The 22,692-nt window shown below is 39.6% G+C and overlaps 1 protein-coding gene across 1 annotated transcript in view; it reads left to right on the top strand.

The window, feature by feature from the left end:
* CFAP20DC (CFAP20 domain containing) overlaps nucleotides 1-17,394 on the top strand; it is a gene marked incomplete at both ends in the record, with an annotated part of 56,488 nt that extends 39,094 nt beyond the window's left edge. The window contains 3 exons of the mRNA XM_079540484.1: nucleotides 1,671-1,732; nucleotides 15,094-15,185; nucleotides 17,282-17,394. Of these exons, the coding sequence (XP_079396610.1) occupies nucleotides 1,671-1,732; nucleotides 15,094-15,185; nucleotides 17,282-17,394 (267 nt within the window). The remainder of the gene's footprint in view (nucleotides 1-1,670; nucleotides 1,733-15,093; nucleotides 15,186-17,281) is intronic.
* Between the last annotated feature and the right edge of the window lie 5,298 nt (nucleotides 17,395-22,692).

Below are 22,692 nucleotides of genomic sequence, written 5' to 3'. Positions count from 1 at the left end.
GAGATCCAGTCAGATCTTCCTGCCCTGTCAGGGAAATTCAGCTTCTTGGGTTGCTGTTTCCAGACAACATCAGACATCACTTTAGATGCAACACAGGAATTTTGGAGCAAGATCACGTATAAGAGAGTTCAGAATATCTTCCTGTGCTCCCTTATTCTCAGTCAGAAATGCAAAGGAGAATGAATTGTAGAATCATAGCGTTGTTGAGGTTGGAAAAGACCACAAAGACCATCAAGTCCACCATCAAACCACCCCCACCACAGCACAGCCCACGTCCCTCAGTGCCACATCTCCACGGTCCTTGAACAGGGATGGTGACTCCTCCACTCCCTGGGCAGCCCGCTCCAACCTATGAAGGTTCCCTCAGATTGCTAATTGATGAACCCTAAAAGCTAACAGTGGTGTAATGCTCTGTCATTAGACTCCAGGGTATGCTCACCACTCAGACGTGTCTTTCAAGCACAGGGTACACACAGAACACTAAAATTACTTGTTTCTCAAGCAACTGCCTAAATATAAATTCAATCAAATAGATTTTGAACGAGAAACCATTTGAAATTTCAAGGTTCTCACTTAGTTTTTGGAAGGTCTCCTGCCCTCCATTGTGATGATTCAGAAAAGGAAACACTTTACACAGAAATGGTCTGACAGACCTGAAGTCTGACAGACAGGAGGAGTGATATTTAAACCCAGAATTATTCCAGCTGAGAGCTCCGTTTGACAGCCCCTGGAGGGATCTATTCACATCAAGTCAAATTGCAAAACTGAGGCAGACTATTCTTTACTATGAAATGAGACTAAAAATTATTTAGACAGATATTTTGGTTCATAGACTGACTAATTTACCTTCTGTCTCATCCACAGTCTTCCACTAGCCATCACTTGGGAATTGCACCATCCATGACCAGGCAGTGACTTATATTTGGCAGTAATTAGAATGTCATTCATCCCAAGCATACCATCTCTCCCCACTTCTTCAAACGATGAGAACATTCTCTTTCTAATTAATTTTGATAAAGATGCAGTTCTTTTCATAATACTTGGTATTTAACATCACACTAACTAATTTGTACAAGTATTTTTAATGCATGCTCATATTCTCACTCATTTCTGCCTTTGCTTCAGTGGTTTGTTTAGAGCTGTCCTGACGCCCTGCGTGATGTGTTGGGGTCTTACCTGCAAACATTACCTACATTTTGAGACAAGGTGTATTTTTATATTTTTATATTAGTTTATGAAAATCAGTGTTTCTGGCAAATAGCTGTTTTAATGCCATAAGCACCCAATAATTTAATATAAAGCTTTGGGGGCACATTATTACTATTGTTTGTAAGATTTGGACATTTTTTAATCAGAAGTGATCATCACGCTTCCCTCTGTGTGCCCTGGCCCTGTCCCCACACTCAGACAGCAGAGAAATGACTGCTTGGTCGACTCCTTCATTCATATGTATTTCCACCCAGATAAGAATCATCTGTTAAGTTATACCCTTGCACAGTTAGGATCTGAATATCCCTTTTAAATTTCACAGATAAGACGAAAGACCATAAAATTCCAATATCGGAAGCTGCAAATGCGTATCCTTATAAAGGATCTCTTTCATACTTTTGAACGTTCTGAAGGAATATTTGCAAAGTTATTTTCTCACTGTTATTTTATGTTTTCCATAGCCCGTCAGTCAGGAGCATCACTATCAGAAAGAAATGAGCCCACTTTCACATTCCAACCCACGGTAAGATTCCATTTATAGCCCAGGCAGTAAGAATTCAGTCGGAGTGTTCTGAATACTAAATGTGACGTTCTTTGATTTAATCTTAAATCTCCTTTTGGTTGCAGCCTCCTCTCAAAGAGCTTTACTATTGCTCTTTTTAGTCATTGTCTACAGGCTGCAGTAAGTCTGCATTGTCCCAGAATACGGGGCTGGATTCAGCATGGTTGAGATGTACCCTGTGTATTTAAAGGAACCAGCACAGCCCTTGCTCCTCCACGTGCTTTGACGCGTGATTCAGCAACTCTTCTTCATCTGACATCTACACACTCTGACCTGTTTCTTTCTCTGTCTCTGCTTTGTAGGCTCAGAAGTAAAATTGCACCTGTGACTCCAGGTGTCAGGGAATCCATTTGTTAGAAAAGGTTTTAATGTTACTTACTTGGGAAGGAGTTTCCAATAGATAACCCAGCCTGGACAAGGTGCTAGGTAATAACACTGTGGGATGGTTCAAACCAATCCTGTCTACAATGTATTTTGGATGTCACGTTTTTAGTCTTATCTGTTTGGAGTCAGCACCAAAAGCCCAGTGACTTTAATGTAAGATAAGATGGGGATGTCAAGACAAGGGGAGATGGTGGCTAAAGAGAAGCAGTGAACATTCAGACAACCAGATTGAACTGTCCTGTTTCAGAATTGCCTTGCACCTGTGAAAGCCCAGCATCATTTTGCCAGTTCTTGAACAGCCTGAACAGGAGGCAAACTTAAATTTTAAAGCAGTCCTGCTTCCTTTTCTGCTGGTGTGATTAACACAGATTTTGCATGTCTGAGTTTTAGCTGGACAATGCATGCAGTGCTGGGAGGGATATGCGCAGAGGGTATTTTGGCTATGACTGCAAGAAAGCTTGCTCGATTTCTTTTCAGGATACCAACAGTGTGAAATTTTATGACGGTGCACCACCAGCCAGTTGTGCACCATAATATTCATTTCTCCTCACACAGATGTTTTCAGTCACTTGTTTTACTTGCCATCCATGTTTTTATTATCTTCTTGTTAGATGTTATGGAGTGAACACAATGAAACTTGCTGTGCAGGTTCACCCAGATGCATCACTCATTGCAACATGCAGCCATATGTTTCTTAGTACACACAGCATATTACTGGAGTTAAAGTACAAGCCTGGATTCCTGTCCCATTTCATAAGTAAACCTAAGTGCCAGCACTGTTCTAGAAAACCTCTCCACCTTCCATACTACTTGCCCAAGGAGCTGTCTCCACCCTTTCTAATTGTTACAGTGGACAGAGTGGATGGAGAGACTTGACTATAGTCCAGGTTAAGTTAAGTTACCCAGTGCCTTGCAACCGACCAGGCCTCCTATTCCAGAATTGATTTCCTAATTCTGATGGCATAAGAATAGCCTACATTTTAGCACAAGCTGCACTGCTTTTCTACTTCCAGCCAATAGGTTGAGTCAGGTTTTGTTATTCGTATTCATGTGATAAAGCAATTTGGTACTCAGTATGTTTTATATACTGAAAAAGAGAAGAAGCACCAGTATCTGTAAAAATAAAGCATTTCAGCATATTGAGTTTAGATGATCAGCAATGAAAACTTATATTTCCATATAATAAAATCTAAAACAAAATGGTATAAACTACAACTTTGTTCTCAATCTGTTTTAATCCAGTACACACAGCAGACAAATTTACCTAGAAGTCATTTTTGAGAAATGCGGGCAAAGTATTCGTAAAGTACCTGAATACTTGGAAGTGCCTCATAAATTCTGCAGCCCTTGTGAACGGCCAGAAAAGTATTATTGGGCTGTAAATAGGGAAGATGACAAAATTATGAGGTCAGTTTGCATCACGGTGTAAAAACTGGAAAAGATGTGTGTGGAATATCATGATTCACGTTGTTAACTTTCATTTATAATGGAAAATTTAGTAATGTTTTCCACTGAGGGTGTGTATGTGAGAGAGAGAGAAAATTAATGGTAATTTTATAACTTAGTACTTAAGGTATTTTTAAAAGCCTATTTTAACGAGTAGTGTATGGGTAAGTGGAAAATACCTCAATCTTTGTAAGCCTATGATAGCTAAGAAAGCAAATGTGAGAATATCTGAAAATCTGACGTATCCTGTGTAGATCAGTGGGATAAATATCATGGTACAAAGAGATTTACATTATGTACCTACTGATAGAACAAATAGTTTGTTGTAAAGAACAGTAAAGCATGTGACAGGTCTGAAGTAACTTTAGGAGTCATATCAGTGGTGTTTTCTGGGAAACTGAGAGAGCCATGTAGCAGCTATTGTCCAAGAGGAGCTTCTGTCCATTAGAACATAAGCCAGGAAAGAAAGCATCTGTGAAGATAATGGAAATACAGTCAATAAAAAGACCCAGCTAGACTCATTTTCCATTGGATCCACTGGGTGAAGGTCGTAAGTCCGCCAAGAATATTGCTGCTGCAGTACAGATCATGCCCAAATCATGCAAGGCGCAGAACCAGTGAATGAAAGGAGGCAGACGGACTGCAGAGACACAGAGCCAGATGAGAAGAAGGCGTGCGGTGTCTCGAGCCTTAGCTCTGCAGTTCCCTGTGCTGGCTGGCTGCTTGGTCCGAGCTGAGTCCCATAACTGCTTCTTTTCCCTTCAGATAGGAAACTAATTAGCTGTTACTTCTCCCTCCAGAGCAGGGGCTGGAAACTGCTATGCTTACTTAGGAAGCATTTCAGCAGCATTGTCCTCCAACATATTTGTGTGCCGTAGATTTGAAAGCTGCATTAAAGGAAATGCTGAAAGGAAGTTAATATGACAGAGGAATTGCAGCAGTACTGAACTGCAAAGCGAGGAACTGTTCTGTAAAAAAGATATTTAGCCTAATTGTATGAATAGATTTCCTGAACTACAGATGCTCTTCAGAAAATCTATTTCTGATAAAAGCTCATTTTCCATCTTTTAGAGATATTTTTTTAAGTTGAGATCTGTCTTTATAAGCATTGCCTCACCAGCTCCTCAGCTGGCATCCTGCTCAGCTCTTCCCAATCTACCAAATTAAATTTGTTCCTCTGAAGTTCAAACAGCTGTTCACAGAAACCATGCGAGGGCAGGACATAAATATTTCAGCACATCGTTAGGTGTCTTTTCTAAGGAAGTTTGTATTACTTCAGTAATTTTATATAAAACCTACACAGGCAATGCTTTATTTAGGTTGTACCCAGACATTTGGTTCTGTATGTTTAAAAAATATGAATTCCCATAGTGAACTGTGGGCACAGAGGTTTGATGATAGTAAATATCTGCCTGATTTGGGCTATGGCCAAGAATACAAGACCAGCTCATACAGCACAGGCTTCATTGTATGAGAAAGCTTATTTGTCAATAGCATCCAAGTATAGAATGAGTGATGAAGCCATGTTTCATTCACAAATTATTATTTTTGTAATTAATTGCTGGTGGGTTTCATATATTAACAGCTCAACATTAACAACCTTCCAAAGTGTGGAGTGACAGCTTTTCCTAGGCTGACTGCAGTCTGGAGAAGTTCATTAGTGTCTCAGTCAAAGAAAATGATCTTTGGAAGCACTGTCTATAGCTCTGCTGTGAGTTTCATCCTGCAAGAAACTGATGAAGCTATGAGATGCCATTTTGCCACATCCCCATCTACTCTTTCCAGTGTCTTGTACTTGTCTGTGATTCTCTGACCTGTGTTCACATCAGTTATTACCTCTGTAAGTTTTGCTACGAGAAGAGAGCATTACCATTGCTCTAAAGGGATAGGATTCAGAACCTGCAAGTCAGCTCCTGCTTCTGTGAAATGTTCATTTTTACCTTAATTTCCATCATGGTTTTGTTACAAACTAAAAAGAACCAGCTTAAAACCAAGGAACAGGTTTGGTTCCTAGAATGTTAACGACATCCATTGATATTATGAAGTGTTTATGGGAAATAGATGATGCAGTTCAGGCTGGCTTTTTGTCTAGATGTATGTGCTATCTATGAAAAGTGTCACACTGTACTGTAGTTTAAGTCCTTGAAGCTTTGCCTCTTGTGGATGTGATAGGAAGTTCCTTGTCTCTATAACAGGCTGATAAGGGCCTGCAGTCATTGGCAGATGATAAATAGTCATTGACCTTACCTGACATTGGCATGGTGCAGGCTGACTAAAGCAAGCTGTCCTGTCATTGTAACCTACCATTCCATTAGAATGATTGGTGTGTCATCATTCTTCCTTCCAATACAACCCAAAAGAAGAAAGTAAAAACACTTTCTTGTCTTTTTTTGGTGAAGGTATCTCTCCAGTGGAAGTAATTCATATTCATATAGCAAAAAATGAACAAGCAGTAGTTGCCTTTTATGACTGCTCCCTATTAATTTTAGAAAGTAAATTATTTTTCCCACTTTCTTATAAAGTTTCTGGTACCAGTCTTTTTCATAACCTACTCCTGCCATAAATGTTGCCGTGATCACAGCACATGAAATTTGTGTATAGTATCAACAGTTCTAGCACACAACCATAAACTTTGCAAACACTGAAGTACCAAAACTAAAGATTTGTTCCGTTTTTAGACTGCCATTCAGGTATTCTCATCTGCCCCAGAAGAAAATTAAATATGCCAGTAGCTGATGCATGTCGTCCTACCACTCATATTCAGTTAAGATTAAACTCACCTATAAAGTGATGCAGCAGAAGAAAGATTGTAGTTATAACATTTATTTGTGCTACACCAGAACTTCTCTACCATGCATGCTGTAAAATTCAGTTGTAAAACATATTTGTCTCCCATATTTCCAGGTAAGGGCATAAGTACTCTAATAGCGTAGAGTTGAGAAGGAAATTTAAAGGATGTGTTTTACAAAGAAGCATATTTATTTTTGTGATTCATTAGAAGATGGAAGTCATACAACTCCATTATTTCTGCAAAACAGAAATTATTACATTAGGAACTATTAGGAAATTACACAACAGTTGTCAAAATAAGTGAACAAGAACAACGTATCAAAAAATGTGCTTTGCTTTTTCATTGTACTCGTTCAGTTACTTTACTCATCCACAAAATAGTGTAATTTGCAATAGATCTCCCCATCGTTAATCTGAATTAGCAAAGTTCTGCTGCATTTGTCAGGCTATAATATGCATGAAAAAGAACATGACAATAGAAGCAAATGGCACAGGAAACATCTAATTGGAAAGGTTAAATTTTTTAATCACGATGGTAAAAAGCTTAGCTGCAGAAAGATTGTTGAGAACAGAGTGGCTAACATGCAAAAGCTTGTTAAAGTAATCCAGAAATGACTTTCTCTTGTATGGGAATCTGAGAACATGAAGTCATGGCAGCATGAGCATGGAAGACTAAAAGACTAAAATATAAAACATGGAAAATGCTCCTAACCATGTGTTCTATGCTTGGAATAAAACAGGAAAATGCAGAGCTGCATCCCCACGTTAGTCTTGGTTCTTGTCTCTTGTGGTCTTCACCCATGTCAATGGGCTCAATCTCTTACAGCAGAAAAACTAGCATTAAACAGATATGTCTTAGGTCCCCCAGTGTCCCCTGTACACGTTTTCTTGTTGTAGTTGTTGCTTTTTGTTGTGTTTTTTTCTTTTTTTAGTTCCTAGCTGTATTCCCATTCTTGCAATGGGAGAGAAGTTACTAAACTCTCACAGTTTAGGGGTACTCTAAGTTGCTTGAGAACCCTGACACGGGGCATTTCAAAATGTCAGCACCAAACAATACCTAGTACCTAAGCATTTGCTTAGGATGCTGTCCTTTGCATCTCCATGATGCTTGGCTGAATAGCCTTTTAAGAGAACTGGTGATGATATTCGGCCCCATAGCATTTTTTCTAGGTACATTTCGTCGTCACTCTTCCCTGAATAAAGCGTCGGTGCCTACTTGAGGTGAGACAAAAGATTTTCTATTTATTGCTGCCCATAGAAAGCAAATCAGCCGGTTTGTTTCTGCAGCAGCCCGTGTTTGAGTAGCCCTACGGACTGGAATTCTGCATTGCTGAACTTTCTGTGGCCAACAGCCAACTGTTTCAGGCTTTCCCAGGACGCAGCACGTGCTGGCTGCTCACGTACTGACTCGCCATCCCTTGTTCCTGGTGGGATGTCTGAAAGAGATCCGTATTGTTTTCTTACAAAGTAAAACTGCCAAACTGCCTGGGTTTCCAAGGGCACAAGTGCCCACCGCCTCCCTTCCTGCCGCCCCGCTATCATTTGTGTAATTGCTTTGATCCATCATACAGAGTGTTGCTTTTGATTCCTTTCTGTGATTTTGCTGTTGGTGACAAAACATGATGTTTTTGAAAAATTAGAGCAAGGCAGCATACTTCTCCCTTTGTTGGTAATGATTAAGTTTCCAGCTCCATGCTGTACCAGTCATTGTATTAATACACCAGAAGGTCAGAGTTCCCTAGCATTTTTTTTTTTCACTTTCTTGAAAAAGAAAGGTAATTTTCACAGGCTGGGAACATTCAGCTGCATCACCTTTAACAAGTTTGATAATATTAAAGTTAGTGTTCTGTTGAGTCATGTTCTCTCCACTGATCTTTAAAAGCCCTCTGGCTGCGTGTCATCCATTAAAAGTTAAATGGGATGCAGCCTACATTCAGGATTGGCAGAGCAGTGAGGTGCTGTTAGAGGCTGACTGTGGAGAAAAGGAATTACTTTAATTGTGACAAGACTCATTGGGTGCTGGATTCAGGTGTTTCTTGAATGGTGAAACAGTAAAGTATAATTTTTTAAACGTATGGTTTAAATAATTGCTAAAAATACGTGAAAAAAAGAAGCAAACCTTTCCTAACAGATACTTAATTAAGTGTGGAAATCTAGTTGATTGACCAGTGAATATCTGACTTACATGACTAGAACTCTCTTGTTTAAGATTAGATTAATATATTGGAATTTTAAAACACATTTGCAGATTCTTTACTTGTGATGTATACAGTTGGTCTCAGACAAGTGAATCTAAGCCAGCAAAGAATAAAGGGCCAGTCTTTTACTTTAGTTAGATGATAAAACTGGCTTTCTATTTTAGTGTCATTTACTTCACTACTGAACATTAAAACTATAATGCAGCCAGCAAGTCAACAGGGTGATGCATTAGAGGTCTGGTCTTTAAGTAAATCACAATATTACTGTTATTTAACAGAAACTATCATAGAATCATAGAATGGCTTGGGTTGGAAGGGACCTCAAGGATCATCAAGTTCCAACCCCCCTGCCACAGGCAGGGCCACCAACCTCCACATCTGCTGCTAGACCAGGCTGCCCGCGGCCCCATCCAGCCTGATCTTGAAAACCTCCAACTGTGACAGAAGCTTCATGTATTTAACTACGAAAACTTGACCAAATAGCACAATTATGTTAATTACAAAGAAGTAAAACCTCCAAATTCAGATCATTCTTGTTTTTCGACTGGTGAACATGAGCAGCATGTTTCAAATATCCTGCACAAATTTATCATTTGAACTCACATAATAAAAGAAAAATGGGAAAGCATTAAGAGGCCAAACTTTGACCTGCTACCAGTCAGCCTGGTCATAATGTCCACACAAGTAACAGCAACTTACAGCACCCAAATATCTTGCTTATTAAGTAGAATTCACATTTCCTTTATCATCCTGAATCCAATCTATCACCAATACACAAACACGTACTCTGATAAGTCCCTAAGAGGAACAGATTCAAGTCTTTCATGCATGGTTGCATCTGGGCTGTTTATGATCTCTTTTTAGTTATTAATTCACTGGAAATTAGACAATTTTATGCTTTTTTATTAAATCTCTTTGCCTCCATTAGTAGTATAGTGTTTGGTGGGCTGGACTTGCTGAAGTGATTTGGAGAAAGGAAAAAGTCATTTTGTAAATACGCTCACGATTTTCTAAATCTCAGTGGTAGCAAAAGAAGAAAGTTCCAGTAAAGCATACAGCAAATGAAGATATTATGTATTAGGGATGGAATGAATCTGTCACTTTGACGGATTGTGAGGCAAAGAACAGATTAACAGATTACTCATAGTCAGAATGCAGCTCACTGTGAAAAATGTGCAGGAAATGATAAGTGTTGGTTTGTGCTGATTTAATGATATTTTGAGACTACAACAACACTCCAGGAAAATAATACAATGCAGCTCATGTCTTGCATTTTTTTGAGTCATCAACACGTTGCCAGATTAACCTTAAATCCCTGTGATATTTCTTTTTAAAATACAGTTTTCAGCTCATGCAAAGCCATACAGGCATGCATATTTATGTTATTTTTCAAGACTGTTATTACAGTGTTCACTCAAAACTCTTTGATTTGTGTATATAAATACACCCCCTCTTCCTTCAGTAGTATCTCTTTCTCCTCCTGTATGCTCGCTCAGTTCTATGTTACACTCACTGCTTCCCATCTGAAGCTGCAGGGCAATGAGAAGTACTGATTTAAAAATTCATACTGAATGTTTTTTGATTTAGGGCATATTTTGTGAGAATTTATAAGAATGTTCACAACTGAAATTGTTTAAAGCATTTTAGATGCCAACGTGGGCAATGTAAGGCTAAGACAGCTCCACAGTTGTTACAGAGGTATACAGGTTGCACATGAAATTTGATTTCTACATCTGAATGTTAATAGCCTTCAGAAGTCCTTGCTGCACTACTGAAACTAATATTGAAGGCTTTATTTCTGTGGAAATGTTTCTATTAAAAAAAACTCATTACACATCCATACATAATATATTAAAAAGCAGAAACCAAATCAGTGTTTATAGCCAACCTGATGTAAGTTAATGAAGTTCCACACAACCTTGAAGTTCAGCAGGTTTGTACACAACTGAAAATTCAGATCTGCTATAAGAGCCTAAAAGTGATGGAGTCTCGAAAAAAGATACAGCAATGGGTGAGGGGCTGTACCAAAAGCGAGGTGACTGTACTGACCTATTTGGGTATTAAGTTGATCTCTATCAACCTTTTCTAAATAAACATCATTAAAAATCCAAATAAATTGGGGAAAAATAGGTGTTCATCTTAGCCATAACAAATATCCAAGCTACACTGAACTACTTTTGTATAGGAGCTCATACTTTGCATTCCCCTACCATGGTAAGGTATTTACTTGGAGCATGTGCCGTAGAATCTGCTTCAGTGTTAGTAAATACTATTAGTACGACAGAAGTATGTGCTAAGGTTTTAGATGGCAGTAGCAAAAGCTGACAAGAGCTAAAAATATTTTTGTAGTCTTGATTCATACAGGAGCCTCCTCTGCTCCTCCACAGAGTTAATCAAATTATTCATTGTAAAAACAACTCCACAAATGTGCTCCTCTTGTTACCGCTCAGGCACGGCCAAGTTCTCTTCCAGGATTCATAAGAATTTCCTAGGAATTTTATGCGGCTAAATATCATCTTCTGTGTTCCTCACTGACTGTGCTCTTCAGGCGCTGTGTATCCTGTCCACGTCACGTTTTGTTCCCGATACAAAACTGATGTCACTTTTTCAGTCCCTGGTTTGATGCAGTGCAGCACTTGCCTTGCATTTCTTAAGTGCACTGCTAGGCTGACCTCACATTTTGAATATTCCTTTTAATCCCCACGTAGACCATCAGACAAAGCTGTTGTACTAAAACTTCAAAGCATTTTAATTTTGTTAATAATGTGAATTAAATGATCCCATTGATTAACGTAGTAGAAATTAAATCTCATCCAAAAGAAAAGTGATAAAGTACGCTATCTCCATTCACAGGAATGCTTAAAATCCTTTTATTATGAGGCTTGCCATTTTCTCAGTCCAGCTAGCAGGACAGCCTAAGAAGAAATCTGTAACTAAATAAGAGTATCAGTGGCATTCATCAAGATTGAAATCAAAGCCTCTGATTATTCATTCTTCTGTTGATGGTATTATTGCTCATGGAAAAATTTAATATGGGATTGTCTCTGATTAAATCTTTGTTTAAGTGCTGCTTAAAAAGGCATTGCTAATTTTCTCAATAGATTTTACCAATGAACACCACTTTCTGCAAATCCTCTGTCATAAAACTGAAAAAGTGTTGATAAGTCCCAAAGATTGCTCCTGTTTTCTATCACAGCTCAGCTATCGTGTGATCTTTCAATATATGACATTTATTCTCCAAAAGGTTTTTTTTTTTTTAAGGAAAAGAATATGACATGGCAAGATTATATCAAGTATGTTTTCCTCTATCTTGGTATGGAGAATAGCTTTGAAAACAGTTCAGACTTTCAGTGCCAGCATTAAAGATGCTGCCCAATCTGAATGTGTGCGAAAGCTGTTGGGAGGCTTTGGACAACAAAACTCACAATGTCAAAAGACAATAGTTAGCATTCAGCGCTGTTATCAGAGAAGCTCTAGATAGTTTATTACATGTTGATGGTATTGGTTATAGCTTGAGGCACTGATAGCATAAATGGAGTGTTTTAATTAGTCAGAGTGCTTGATTAGCTTTTCTGTTTTAGGGAGATAAAGAAGCTTCTTAAAGAAGTCTGCCCCAGAAATAATTTTTTAATTTTTTTTTATATTTTAATAATGAGAAATAGTTTAACAATAATTTAATGTTTTAATAGGAAATAATAAACTTGCCACACATCTCCCTTGCATCGATCATAAATCCACATACCTCTGCCTCCCTTTGGAACCACCAAAATTCCATGCTCTTACACTAGCCCCTACTAGAACAAATAATAACACATCAACTGATCCAGACGCCTCAAAAGAAATATAAAGAGGAAAGTGAGCAACTTATTGACGCCAGAATTAAATAACTGAAGAACTAAATAAAGGACACAATCATCCAGCTAGTGACAAATCATCCCGCCTCTGATTTCTCAGTCTTACTCTTTCAGGAGGACCCTGCAGAGATGGGAGTATTAAGAACTGTGAATTTAGGAGAGGTACTGGTTTAATGGCTCACCCTTCCTCCTTCTGTGTTCTGTGAGTGAAAGGTCTCTGTCTTTTCCTTTGGAGATAACTACTTTATTATCTTTCTTTCCTTCCTACCAATATCCTCTCTGATTTCCTGCTGGTACCTACTGCCTTTTTTTCTTTAGAAATAATCTGTAATATATTTTATGTGAAAAACATGTATCTCTAAACTCTTCCAAACCTGTAGAACTGTGTATATGCTCTAATGCTTCTTTACTTTTCTAACTACATTTGTTAATCAGACTGAGACCAAGCACCATCCTTCTCTACCATCCCACTGGATATCATGTGCATTTACTTTACTGTTCCTGAAAGCTTTCAAAGCTTTGGTGTAAATGAAGAATCTTTGGGTGTATGCATGGAATACAGAAATGGTACACAGTGACAGAGAAAGCTAATAATGAGATCTCTGGGCAAGCATATTGTGGGGATGAGTTGTACCAGCTCTCATTGGCAGAGCAGCAGAGGGGGAATGGCTGGAAGTTGGACATATATGTGAAAACAGAATGATGGGATTAAAAAAAAATGTGAAGTATGTTTTTGACATATTGAAATGATGGAAAAATCTGTATCTTTTCCTTTAAATCTCCTATACTACTTGCTGGATTTCTACACCAGCCGTTCTGTTTCCTGAGGCAGAAAATTAGTTTTTTCCATTTTGACTGCTAACTGATAGGTGGTTGTCCCCAAATTCCCCCCAGATGATGTGTACGTGCCAGCAGGAGATGGGGTGGAATCAACAGCAAGTCCAGAAGTAGCAGAAAAACTAACAACAACCAACAGAAAAGCAACTGGCATGTTTTAGCAATTACAGCACATGCCTAAGCCTTTCCAGATCTCTCTGTCAGAAACAAATCTTACATGAGATCTTCAAGGCTTTTCAGAAAGTAGAAGTACATCACCTGTTTTCTTGGTGTTGGACAATTGATACAGCCGGGCAGTGTAAAGAAATCTGTCAAGCTTTGGGAAAATTCATCCTTTCTAGAGGAATCCCTGGAAGCTGAAGTTACTTGCACAGCCCTAGCTGATCTTTCTGGCCTCAAGCACAAGTTGGATGCAAAATGTTCTTGTACCTGCTGTTGGAACAGCCATGGCCAGACAAACTGAATTAACTCCAAACTAACTTAACTCAATAGAGCTGCACAGTTCCACCAGCATGAAGCAAACACAGGGGAATTTAATGACCCCTTTCCCATCTATTTCCTTTGCCTTGCAGTGAAATACATGGGTCAAAAAGGATGGATCTGGTTCCATCAGAATGAGATGATTTACTGAGGTCCCTTGAATTCCATTTCAAATGTTAAATTTCAATCACTGAGTTTAGTTAATGGTGATGTGGAAGCCTGAATGTGTTATAGCTTTTAACTGTTGAGCAGGAGAGATGGGAACATAATGAAACATCAGCTATGCACAGCGCACAGAGATTAGCTTCTTCTGTGAAAAGAACTGTGAGACGTGGTCAGCTGCAGGATTGCCTGAACTTTGTGTCTTGGATGTGTCCCTCCAGGGCTGCGTTTCTCTGCCTCTATTACTTGAATGAAATCTCACACATGTGCTTCCTATCCACTTTCTCAGTGAAAATGTCTACCTTTCAGCTTGCAGTAAAAAGCAATAGCAATAACAATAAAAAGGACTGTTCTGTTTTCCTTTTTTGAGCTGTAACAATCAAAGGCAGTGTATCATAAAGTGGCATATCGGAAATGAACACTGAACTTTGCATCAATGTATGATAATGCGAAAATCATTTTTAAAAGGTGTCACAAAGTAGTGTTCAGCAGAGGCATAAACTGCCTAAAAAATTAAATAGGTGAAGAAGTCCCATAGTCTCTCGCCTATGATAAAGATTACATCAAAACTTTTTTCTTCCTGGAAGCAACACAGATTTATGACAGCTGTGTTCTCTGTCTTATGGTCAGCAACTAGAACTATGTTATGGTCAATAACAAATTTTTAACTATAACATGTAACAAATTCTATAGCACTAACACTTGCTGGGTCACCCAGTTGGACCAGATGATCTTAGTGGTCTTTTCCAACATGATGATCCTATGCTTCTGTGATTCTACGATGCTATAGAGGGGCACCAAGCAGTGCCAAATCAATGGTAACCAAACACAGCTCTTGCATTGCCATTAAGCCTTTTTCCCCAGGATTTTTGGTTGACCTCTACAGTGTCATCAAACACAGGTGGCTTCTCCCAGGTCTGTTCCACAGCAAAGGACTCCGATGAGTCCCATAAGCTTTCAGAGCACAGCTCTGGGGATTATGGATCACACCTTTTGTTGAGAGAGTAATACCAGCTGAAGTTTTTCAGTGTGAAAGGTGAAAATGCAAAGGAAGGAAGGAAGCCTTAACTTTTTTAATAGTGTTAGCTGTAAGCTATATTTTTATAATAATAAAATCACAAATAGGAACACAAACTGTGCTTTTAGTTCTGATTTGGTTTGTGTTTTTCAGAGACTGGCTGGATGCATTCAGTCCCCCCATCACTCCTGCAAGCCAGAAATTGGAAGAGCACATAAAATCTTCACCAAATCAGAGTATTCCAGGTAGGAATTTGTGAAGACAGTGGACCTGGGTAGAAAACCATTTCTGAATGCTGTTCCTGTAGAGCTGGTTCTGCTTTCCAGTAGCTGTTTTTTTTATACTGCTACCTTTTGAGTTCAGCATCACTTATTATTTTCAGTTCAAACTAGCAGAGTTTTCCATGCCTCTGATAGAAGAATAACTTATGCAGGTATAAATTCTTAGCATTCTGGTTGAATATAGATTCATCCCATTAAAAAATACATCTTACTTGTTTAAAATCACGGATTGATGATAGTGAATATGGGGAAAAAAAAAAAAGAAAGAATGCTAGGACTAAAGTTGATGTTCACAAGAACCAGAACAGTTATATATGTGGCACTTGCCTTCTGATTAAAAAATAAATAAATATAGCCTTAAATGAAACCTCAGTGCAGTTTCCAAAGGAAGAAATTGCTGAGTTAGCATCTCAAGGGCTGCAGGTTTTTTTCTTCATAACAGCATTTGCTTAGAGAATGACAAAGAACTCTGTGGAAACTGGAAAGTTGGCAGCAACAGAATAAAACATCTATCTTGTTTTCTTCAAACTCTCTTTTTTTCTTACTTATGCGTTAGGAAATAGGGTAGATACCTACATTTTTCTTCAAGTCCAGGGAATTCGATGTGATATCTCATAAATCTGACCTGTGTATTTTGATTGCCTGAGGATGAAGATGTCTGAGTGATTTACAGTCTAGAATAGATTATGGCCCCCAAATTGGCCATCTTTTCATAGATGTGTATTTGTAATTGTTTATGACAGCAAAACAGAACTCTGCTGTCAGGAGGGACCTTGCTTTGAAGAATCAAATAATATGTTTTGTTAAGAGTCCTAAATAAGCCCAAGAGAATTGGACAGTAATCCTTGAGTTAAAGACGCGTTGGATATAAATTTGTGAAAGGTCTCTGTGAGTGTCTTGATGTGGATTGATGTCTTGATGTCTGGATCATGAAATCCAAGGCTTGCTGCAGTAAAGCTTGAATCTCTGTAAATTTTAACATTTGGATTGATTGTCTCTAAAAAGCTGATAAAGCTATGTATGCATCTGAGAAATGGCTGGATTTCTCCTGCTAATTCACACCATTTTTCAATTTTGTTGTCTCTGATATTGCAAGGTCTCTCATACGATTGTTTTGTTTTGGTTTGGTTTTAACATCAGACACCAGACATTAAAATGCATTTCTAAGAAGTCCCACAGTTCATTCATTACGAGCAGTTAGGATGCCACACTGCCTTCCTCCACTTAAGACGAATTTTAAGACATCTATATTTACAACTTATCTGAAAATATTAATTGGGGTATTACCTTTGCATACATAGTTAAAGGTCCTGTCTCAGGATAACACTATATCTTTTAGTCTTGCTTTGGTTTTTATTAGCCTTCCTACAGTGAAAGAGCTCATTGTATCAGAAAAGTCAATATGAGCTCATTTATTGCAACAATATTGACTCTTCTGTAAGCTTGTTGGACTTACTTGTCACACGATTTCTTCAACCCATTAACGACAATGAAATATACTGAATATACTTTACCAGCTACCTTTAATGTGTCTATAACCAGCAATAACAAATACCCTACGAATGCTAACAAACTTGAATGCTGTTGCTGTGAGACCAACGTGACAAGCAGCAAGTCTTCAAACAGAAATGTTTGTGCTGCTTAATTTTCTGATTTCCACACGGAATATTTTAATAACACACAGTTGGGGTCCTACAGTCCTTAGGAAAGGACTGACTGTCTTTGCTGGACTAAAGCAGACAATGAGGAAGACACCACTTAGGAGGACTTCAATACGCTCTCAGTAAAGGTCCTGCTGCTGAACAGCCCTCTTGGGCTTTGTGAAGTCCAGCTGTTCAGCAAACTGAATGACATCATTTCACCTCAGCTGAAGGCAAGTCTTCAGAAGTATACAAAAAAAAAACCAACTGAACTGCATTTATCTTGAAGGTCACGATTCAAAAGTCAAAAGATTATACAATTTAAAGGGAAATTATGTCACATTTGACAGAGGGGTATTTCCATGTGATTTTTCAAAGTGAATGAGAGTGATTTACTCTTACTTTCCATTCCTCACACAGGTGAAGATGACCTCAATGCTGAAGAAGACGAGGAAGTCCTGACTCTTTTGTATGATCCATGTCTGAACTGTTACTTTGACCCAAATTCTGGGAAGTACTATGAATTGGCATAGTCAGCTCAAGAGGGCACACTGTTCTGTATTCAGAATAGACTTATCTTTTAACTGTTTTTGAAGTGTGACTGGGCTGCATAATTTATCATGTAATTTAAATCTTGAAGTAACCAGTAGTTTTGCAAACAAATGAATATATTTTGTACATAGTGTCTTATTTTTATAGTTTCACATTAAGTTGTACTGCAGTGGAAAATCACGTAGCGTGGAGGTTCCAGTGGGTAAGACATTTATTTGTTAGTGTCATTTATTTCCAGCATTCAAAGCTTTTACGTGGGAATGAATGCAGGTGAATCAAGAGCCTTTGTGGTGGTCATCTCTAGCTTACGGTCTGACTCAAATAAAGAGAACTTTTTCCATTCATCATTTATTGGATTCCTTTGTACTTTCAGGATACACACTGCAGCCCAAACAGACACGTTCAAAGGTGTCTATTTTGTCAGCTGCCTTTGTTATCAGAAACAAAAACGTAGGATGAGCTCTGGTACCAGCTGCCCTCTATTTCCTGCTGTAATTTGAGATGGCAGTAAGGAGTGATTGTTTCAACACTCAGCAATTGGAGCCTTGTTCCATGTAAAGGCAGGAAGGTGTATATATGATCCATACGCAGTCCTTGCACGTTTATATTAGTTTTTCTGTTATACTTTGCAACATAAGAACAAAACTTATGTATCCCATCCACATTGTCTTTCAGTGCAGTTTCCAGTGAGGGCCCCAGAATTCCAACTTAGAGATTGAAATTGCGTGCATCACAGTGTGATTTCTTCCTGCTGTATGTATAACATCCATGTTGACCACGGAGCAAGGCTATGGAGATAGAGCAGACCATTCAGAGCACTTCAAAATAAATGCAGTCCATGAAACTGTGCAGGGCAGGGGCTGCCTGTGGAAGAAGCAAAGTGTTTGGCTGTAATGGCATCAAGCTCCAGCAGTTCAGTATGTATCAGTTTTTTGGAAGAAGTTAAAGTGGATGTCAGCATCACATGGCAGAAGTGATCTATGGCCATTTCTGGCGATTCGTGCTCTGAGTTTCTACTTGATTATATCCAGTGCTGTTCCACAGTAATCATTTGCAAGTTGATTACTCAGTGAATTTTTAAGAATAATGTATTGGAATGTCATAAAGTGAGCTTACAAAGCTCACTGGCAAGTGATTTAAAATGTTATGTCTGTAAATTATTTGTAATTATGGATGCCAGTTAATGAATATCCAAGAATCAATTGAAAATGCAGCTGTTAATAGTGGCTTGGCACAGGATCAGATTGTGTATTTGGCTTCTGTGTCAGGTACAAACATATCACCACCAATTGATTCGAGTAGCACTGAAATCCACAGGAAGACAGATACTGTGTGGAGATAATTTACTTACCCTGCCTTAGCCAGTTTATCCCAGAAAGATTTATATCTGTTCTTGCTAATGCCATAATCAGTTTAAGAGTTCAATGAAATCATAATTTTGCCCTTCAAAAATCAGATCCTGGCTCACACACGCTTGTATGTACACAACTGCTTTCTGCTTAGCATTGCTTGTTGTATGTCCTCAGCTGCCATGTGAGCTCTGTGACACCAAACGGAGCACCTCTGTCCCAAAGCACCCCCCCCTCAGGACAGCAGCATTGCCCTTTCCCCTCTGCTGCCATGTTTACAAGGCAAGAAGACATGAGAAGTACTTCTTATTATTCATGTATCCTTCAGACATGAGACGCTCAATTTTGGTGCATCTTGAAACTTTGGGTCAGATGGCAAGACTGCACAGGCTGGAGAATCCGTGCGAATGTTTTTGCATAATGCATTTCACACTCAATTTTTTTTCCATTGCGTTTCTTTATATTAAAAAAGAGATTGTTTTTAAGCAATGAATTATGTGCAGAACAAAAAGACAATCCGGTCTGTCTTTCCTCTGTGGTACTTCTGATAATCACCACTTCTCTTGTGGTTACTATAGTAACTCGGCATCCTCAGCTGCCACCTTTTCTGGCACTTTGAAAAAAAATCTATTGAAATTCAGTTCCCTCACAAACTGAAAGCTTGGTTTCATGGCACCCACGGGAGTGTGTCAATGTAACAACAGTGCTTCTTGTTGGTTCTGGTTCCTGTTGAAGTTGCTGTTAGCAGCAGCACAGGAGCTCTCCCTCTGATGCTCTGGATCCCACTGCAGTCACTATGAGCAACACCTCATCCACCTCCCCCAACCAGGAATAGTTTTGGGGTGCTGCTGCTCCATCGGGTGCCACAGTCCCATACAGCCATAAACAACAGGGCCAGGCTCCCAGCACCACTGTCACTGCACTGTAATGCTGCTGGGCTTCCAACAACGCTTCCATTACACCGCTTGGGTTTTTTATCTATTAACAAGTTTATTATTGGATGATTGCGTGTTTTATCTTTGTGGGAGACCAGAAAAAGCCTAGGTCACAAATTACAGGCGTCATTTCAGAGCACTGCATATTTATTAGGCCATCTGCTACCGCCGTGCTAAAGGCACAAACCTTCGCTCCAGCAATCTATTCGCAGCGACTGCCTTACCACCTGAGGTGGAAAATACTAAAGCTCTGGATGCATTTATTATCGCACTGAGTAATTTTATAATGTGTTCATACAGCTCAGAAAACATCCCGTGCAAGTGTTTGGCTGCTGCTTTCTCATCAGGAAGGCTCTCCAAAGAGGAATCCCATGGTGCTGTGGGTTTGTTGCATTGGGCACATGGTGGCACTGAGTTTTGTCATTCAACCCTGGGTCATCATAGAACCACAAAATCGTTTGAGTCAGAAGGGACCCCGAAAGGCCATCAGTCCAACCCCCCTGCAATGAGCAGGGACACCTACAGCTCCATCAGGTGCTCAGAGCCCGTCCAGCCTCACCTTGGCTGTACCCAGGGACTGGCTGGGAAAGCTGTTATTCATTTCAAGATAATTTCAAAGCTCATGGATGATGATTATTCTCTGGAAATGTTTTTCCAATGAAGAGTTCAGTTTGCTGAGCGTTCCCTTCCCATTTCCAGTGCTGCTGTTTCCCATCCCTTGCATTAACACATTACCACTGAGAATGAATGGCTGCACTTTTGCTTTGTATCTTTCTTCCATGTTTTTGACAACTGTTTTTCATGCCTTGCATAATTCACTGCGACCCACGATAAAGTTAAGTGCATTCAAAGTCTGTGCATATTTAAGTTACTGCTTCTCCTTTGTGCAATAGCCTATAACCATATTTTAAAGCAGTTACAGTCTTTGTTACAGTCTTTTACTAAGCACACATAGTGGCACTTTTGTAACTGGGTTACTGAGCACACTTTAACGAGTCACGCAGCTCTCACAGACAATCACATAAATCCTTCTTAATTCACAGTTTATTGACCACAGTGGTTCTGGATGAGCATCTGGCGCCAACGTCCCTCCTGTGGGCACCACACCACCTGCTGCCACGTCTCCATGGAAATTCCCAAAGTTCCTCTTGAAAAACCAAAGGGCATGCTGCAGCCCTTCAGCACATCTGCAGGAAAGCCAAGGTGTGAGGAGTGCAGAGTAACCCATGGGCAGGCAGCAACGCAGGCGAGGAATGTGTCAGGCAAGTTCGGCCACAATAAATACCTGCTTAGCAGGCAAAGGATGTTCAGTTCTAAATCAAATTGCATATGAAGAGTGGAAATTGCTGAGACTGGTATTTACCTGTGAAACCAAAATTACTTCGTGAAGAAAATAATTACAGACAGACTGTCTAAAAATCGGTTGTGAGTCCTTATTAAGCAGCTGAGACAGAGACACCGCTGTGAAGCACAGCGTTCAGAGCTACAGCCCACATTTTGTTCTGGTTGCATTGCAATGCCTTTCGAGTTTAAGGAGGTCTTCCTTAAGAAGTTTAAGGAGATCCTTTTTTCCATGCAGTATTAATAAATCAGCACAAGGGAGAAACCCTATTACCAGAAAAGGCTGATGAGTTCAGGGAATTAGTGGGGGAAACATGAATAGTATACTAAAAGCAGTTGCTTGTTGCCAATATCGAGGCACCAGTGAGGCAGCTGAGCTCAGTGTTGGCTCTGTCCTACAGGGACACATTCAGGGCCATGTCCCAGACTCCATCCTGCAAATGTGGAGCTTCAAGGAGAGCAGCTAAGGATCTTTTGCTGCAGCTCTCCTCCCTGACACCCATCCCTCATGACGTCTTAGAGTCATAGAATTAATAAGGTTGGAAAGACCACTAGGATCACCTTGTCCCACCATCAACCAACCCATCACCACCGTACCAAACTGTGTCACTCATTCAACATCTACCCTTCTCTTGAAAACCTCCAGGAAAGATGACTCCAATACTCCCTGGGCAACAGCCCTGACCACCCTTGTGCTCGCCTCTGGCTGCTCCGAGCAATGAATGGTTTACAGACACAAAGCATTCCAAGAGGTTTTCTGAGGCTGGGACTCTTTGGCTCTTCCATCAGAAAGCAAAGCAGCACAGCCCTTTGCTCATCAAGCGTTCTTGTCTTAGCCCAGAGCAAAGGCTAAACAAACACATCTAAACAACTGAAAAGCACGTCAACATTCAACTTCAAAATAAAATGCAGTGAAGTGTGAAATTATACCTTTTATTCCATAAATCTCCAGCAACCTGCACAGCTCTGTAACTTGTATCACGCTTTAATATTGGCAGAGTTTAACACACCATGCAGACCCCATAAAGTAATTACATTTCATCTCAACAAAGAAACAAAATCCCAGCTCATTCATCCCCCTGCATCTGAGGAAGGATTACAGACAATTCAGTGCATGTCGATTTTTCCTGGCGATAAATCCAAAGCAGGTCACCAACAAAATGGTAATGTGGCTTCCCCAGGCAGCTGATTTACAGGGAAAAATAGAGATATTGTTTGGTGTCCTTCAAGGTACTCTCACCCTGCTAAAACCCCTGTGCTTTCTGAAACTTCTTGAGTTATCCTCTACTTACAAGAAGCTTAAAAACATAAAACTTACTGAGAATCGACCATTTCCATGCTTTGCAATTGCTGATCTTTTGGGTTTTATTGCTTTGGTTTTATGAGTTTTGTGCCAGATCCTCCTTCAGCTTTTAAAGAGTTGCTTCATTTTGCAATAAATGAAGCGATTTGAGCAACAGTGGCAGAAAGACATCAGAAGGCACAGACACATTCACACCTCATGGCACCAGCCACTGCCTGGCCACCAATCCACCAAGGTCCCCTTGGGCCACTAGGCCTGGGCCAAGTATACAGCTGTTTGCCATGATGGAGGTGGCCACCAGGCACAGAACACCACAGACACAAAGACTTTCTGCCATCCCAAAATCAGCCA

The sequence above is a fragment of the Tetrao urogallus genome (genome assembly GCF_951394365.1).
Source record: "Tetrao urogallus genome assembly, chromosome: 10".
Lineage (NCBI taxonomy): Eukaryota > Metazoa > Chordata > Aves > Galliformes > Phasianidae > Tetrao > Tetrao urogallus.
The sequence above is the reverse complement of the archived record's forward strand: the minus strand, read 5'-3'. Positions and strand labels throughout refer to the sequence as shown.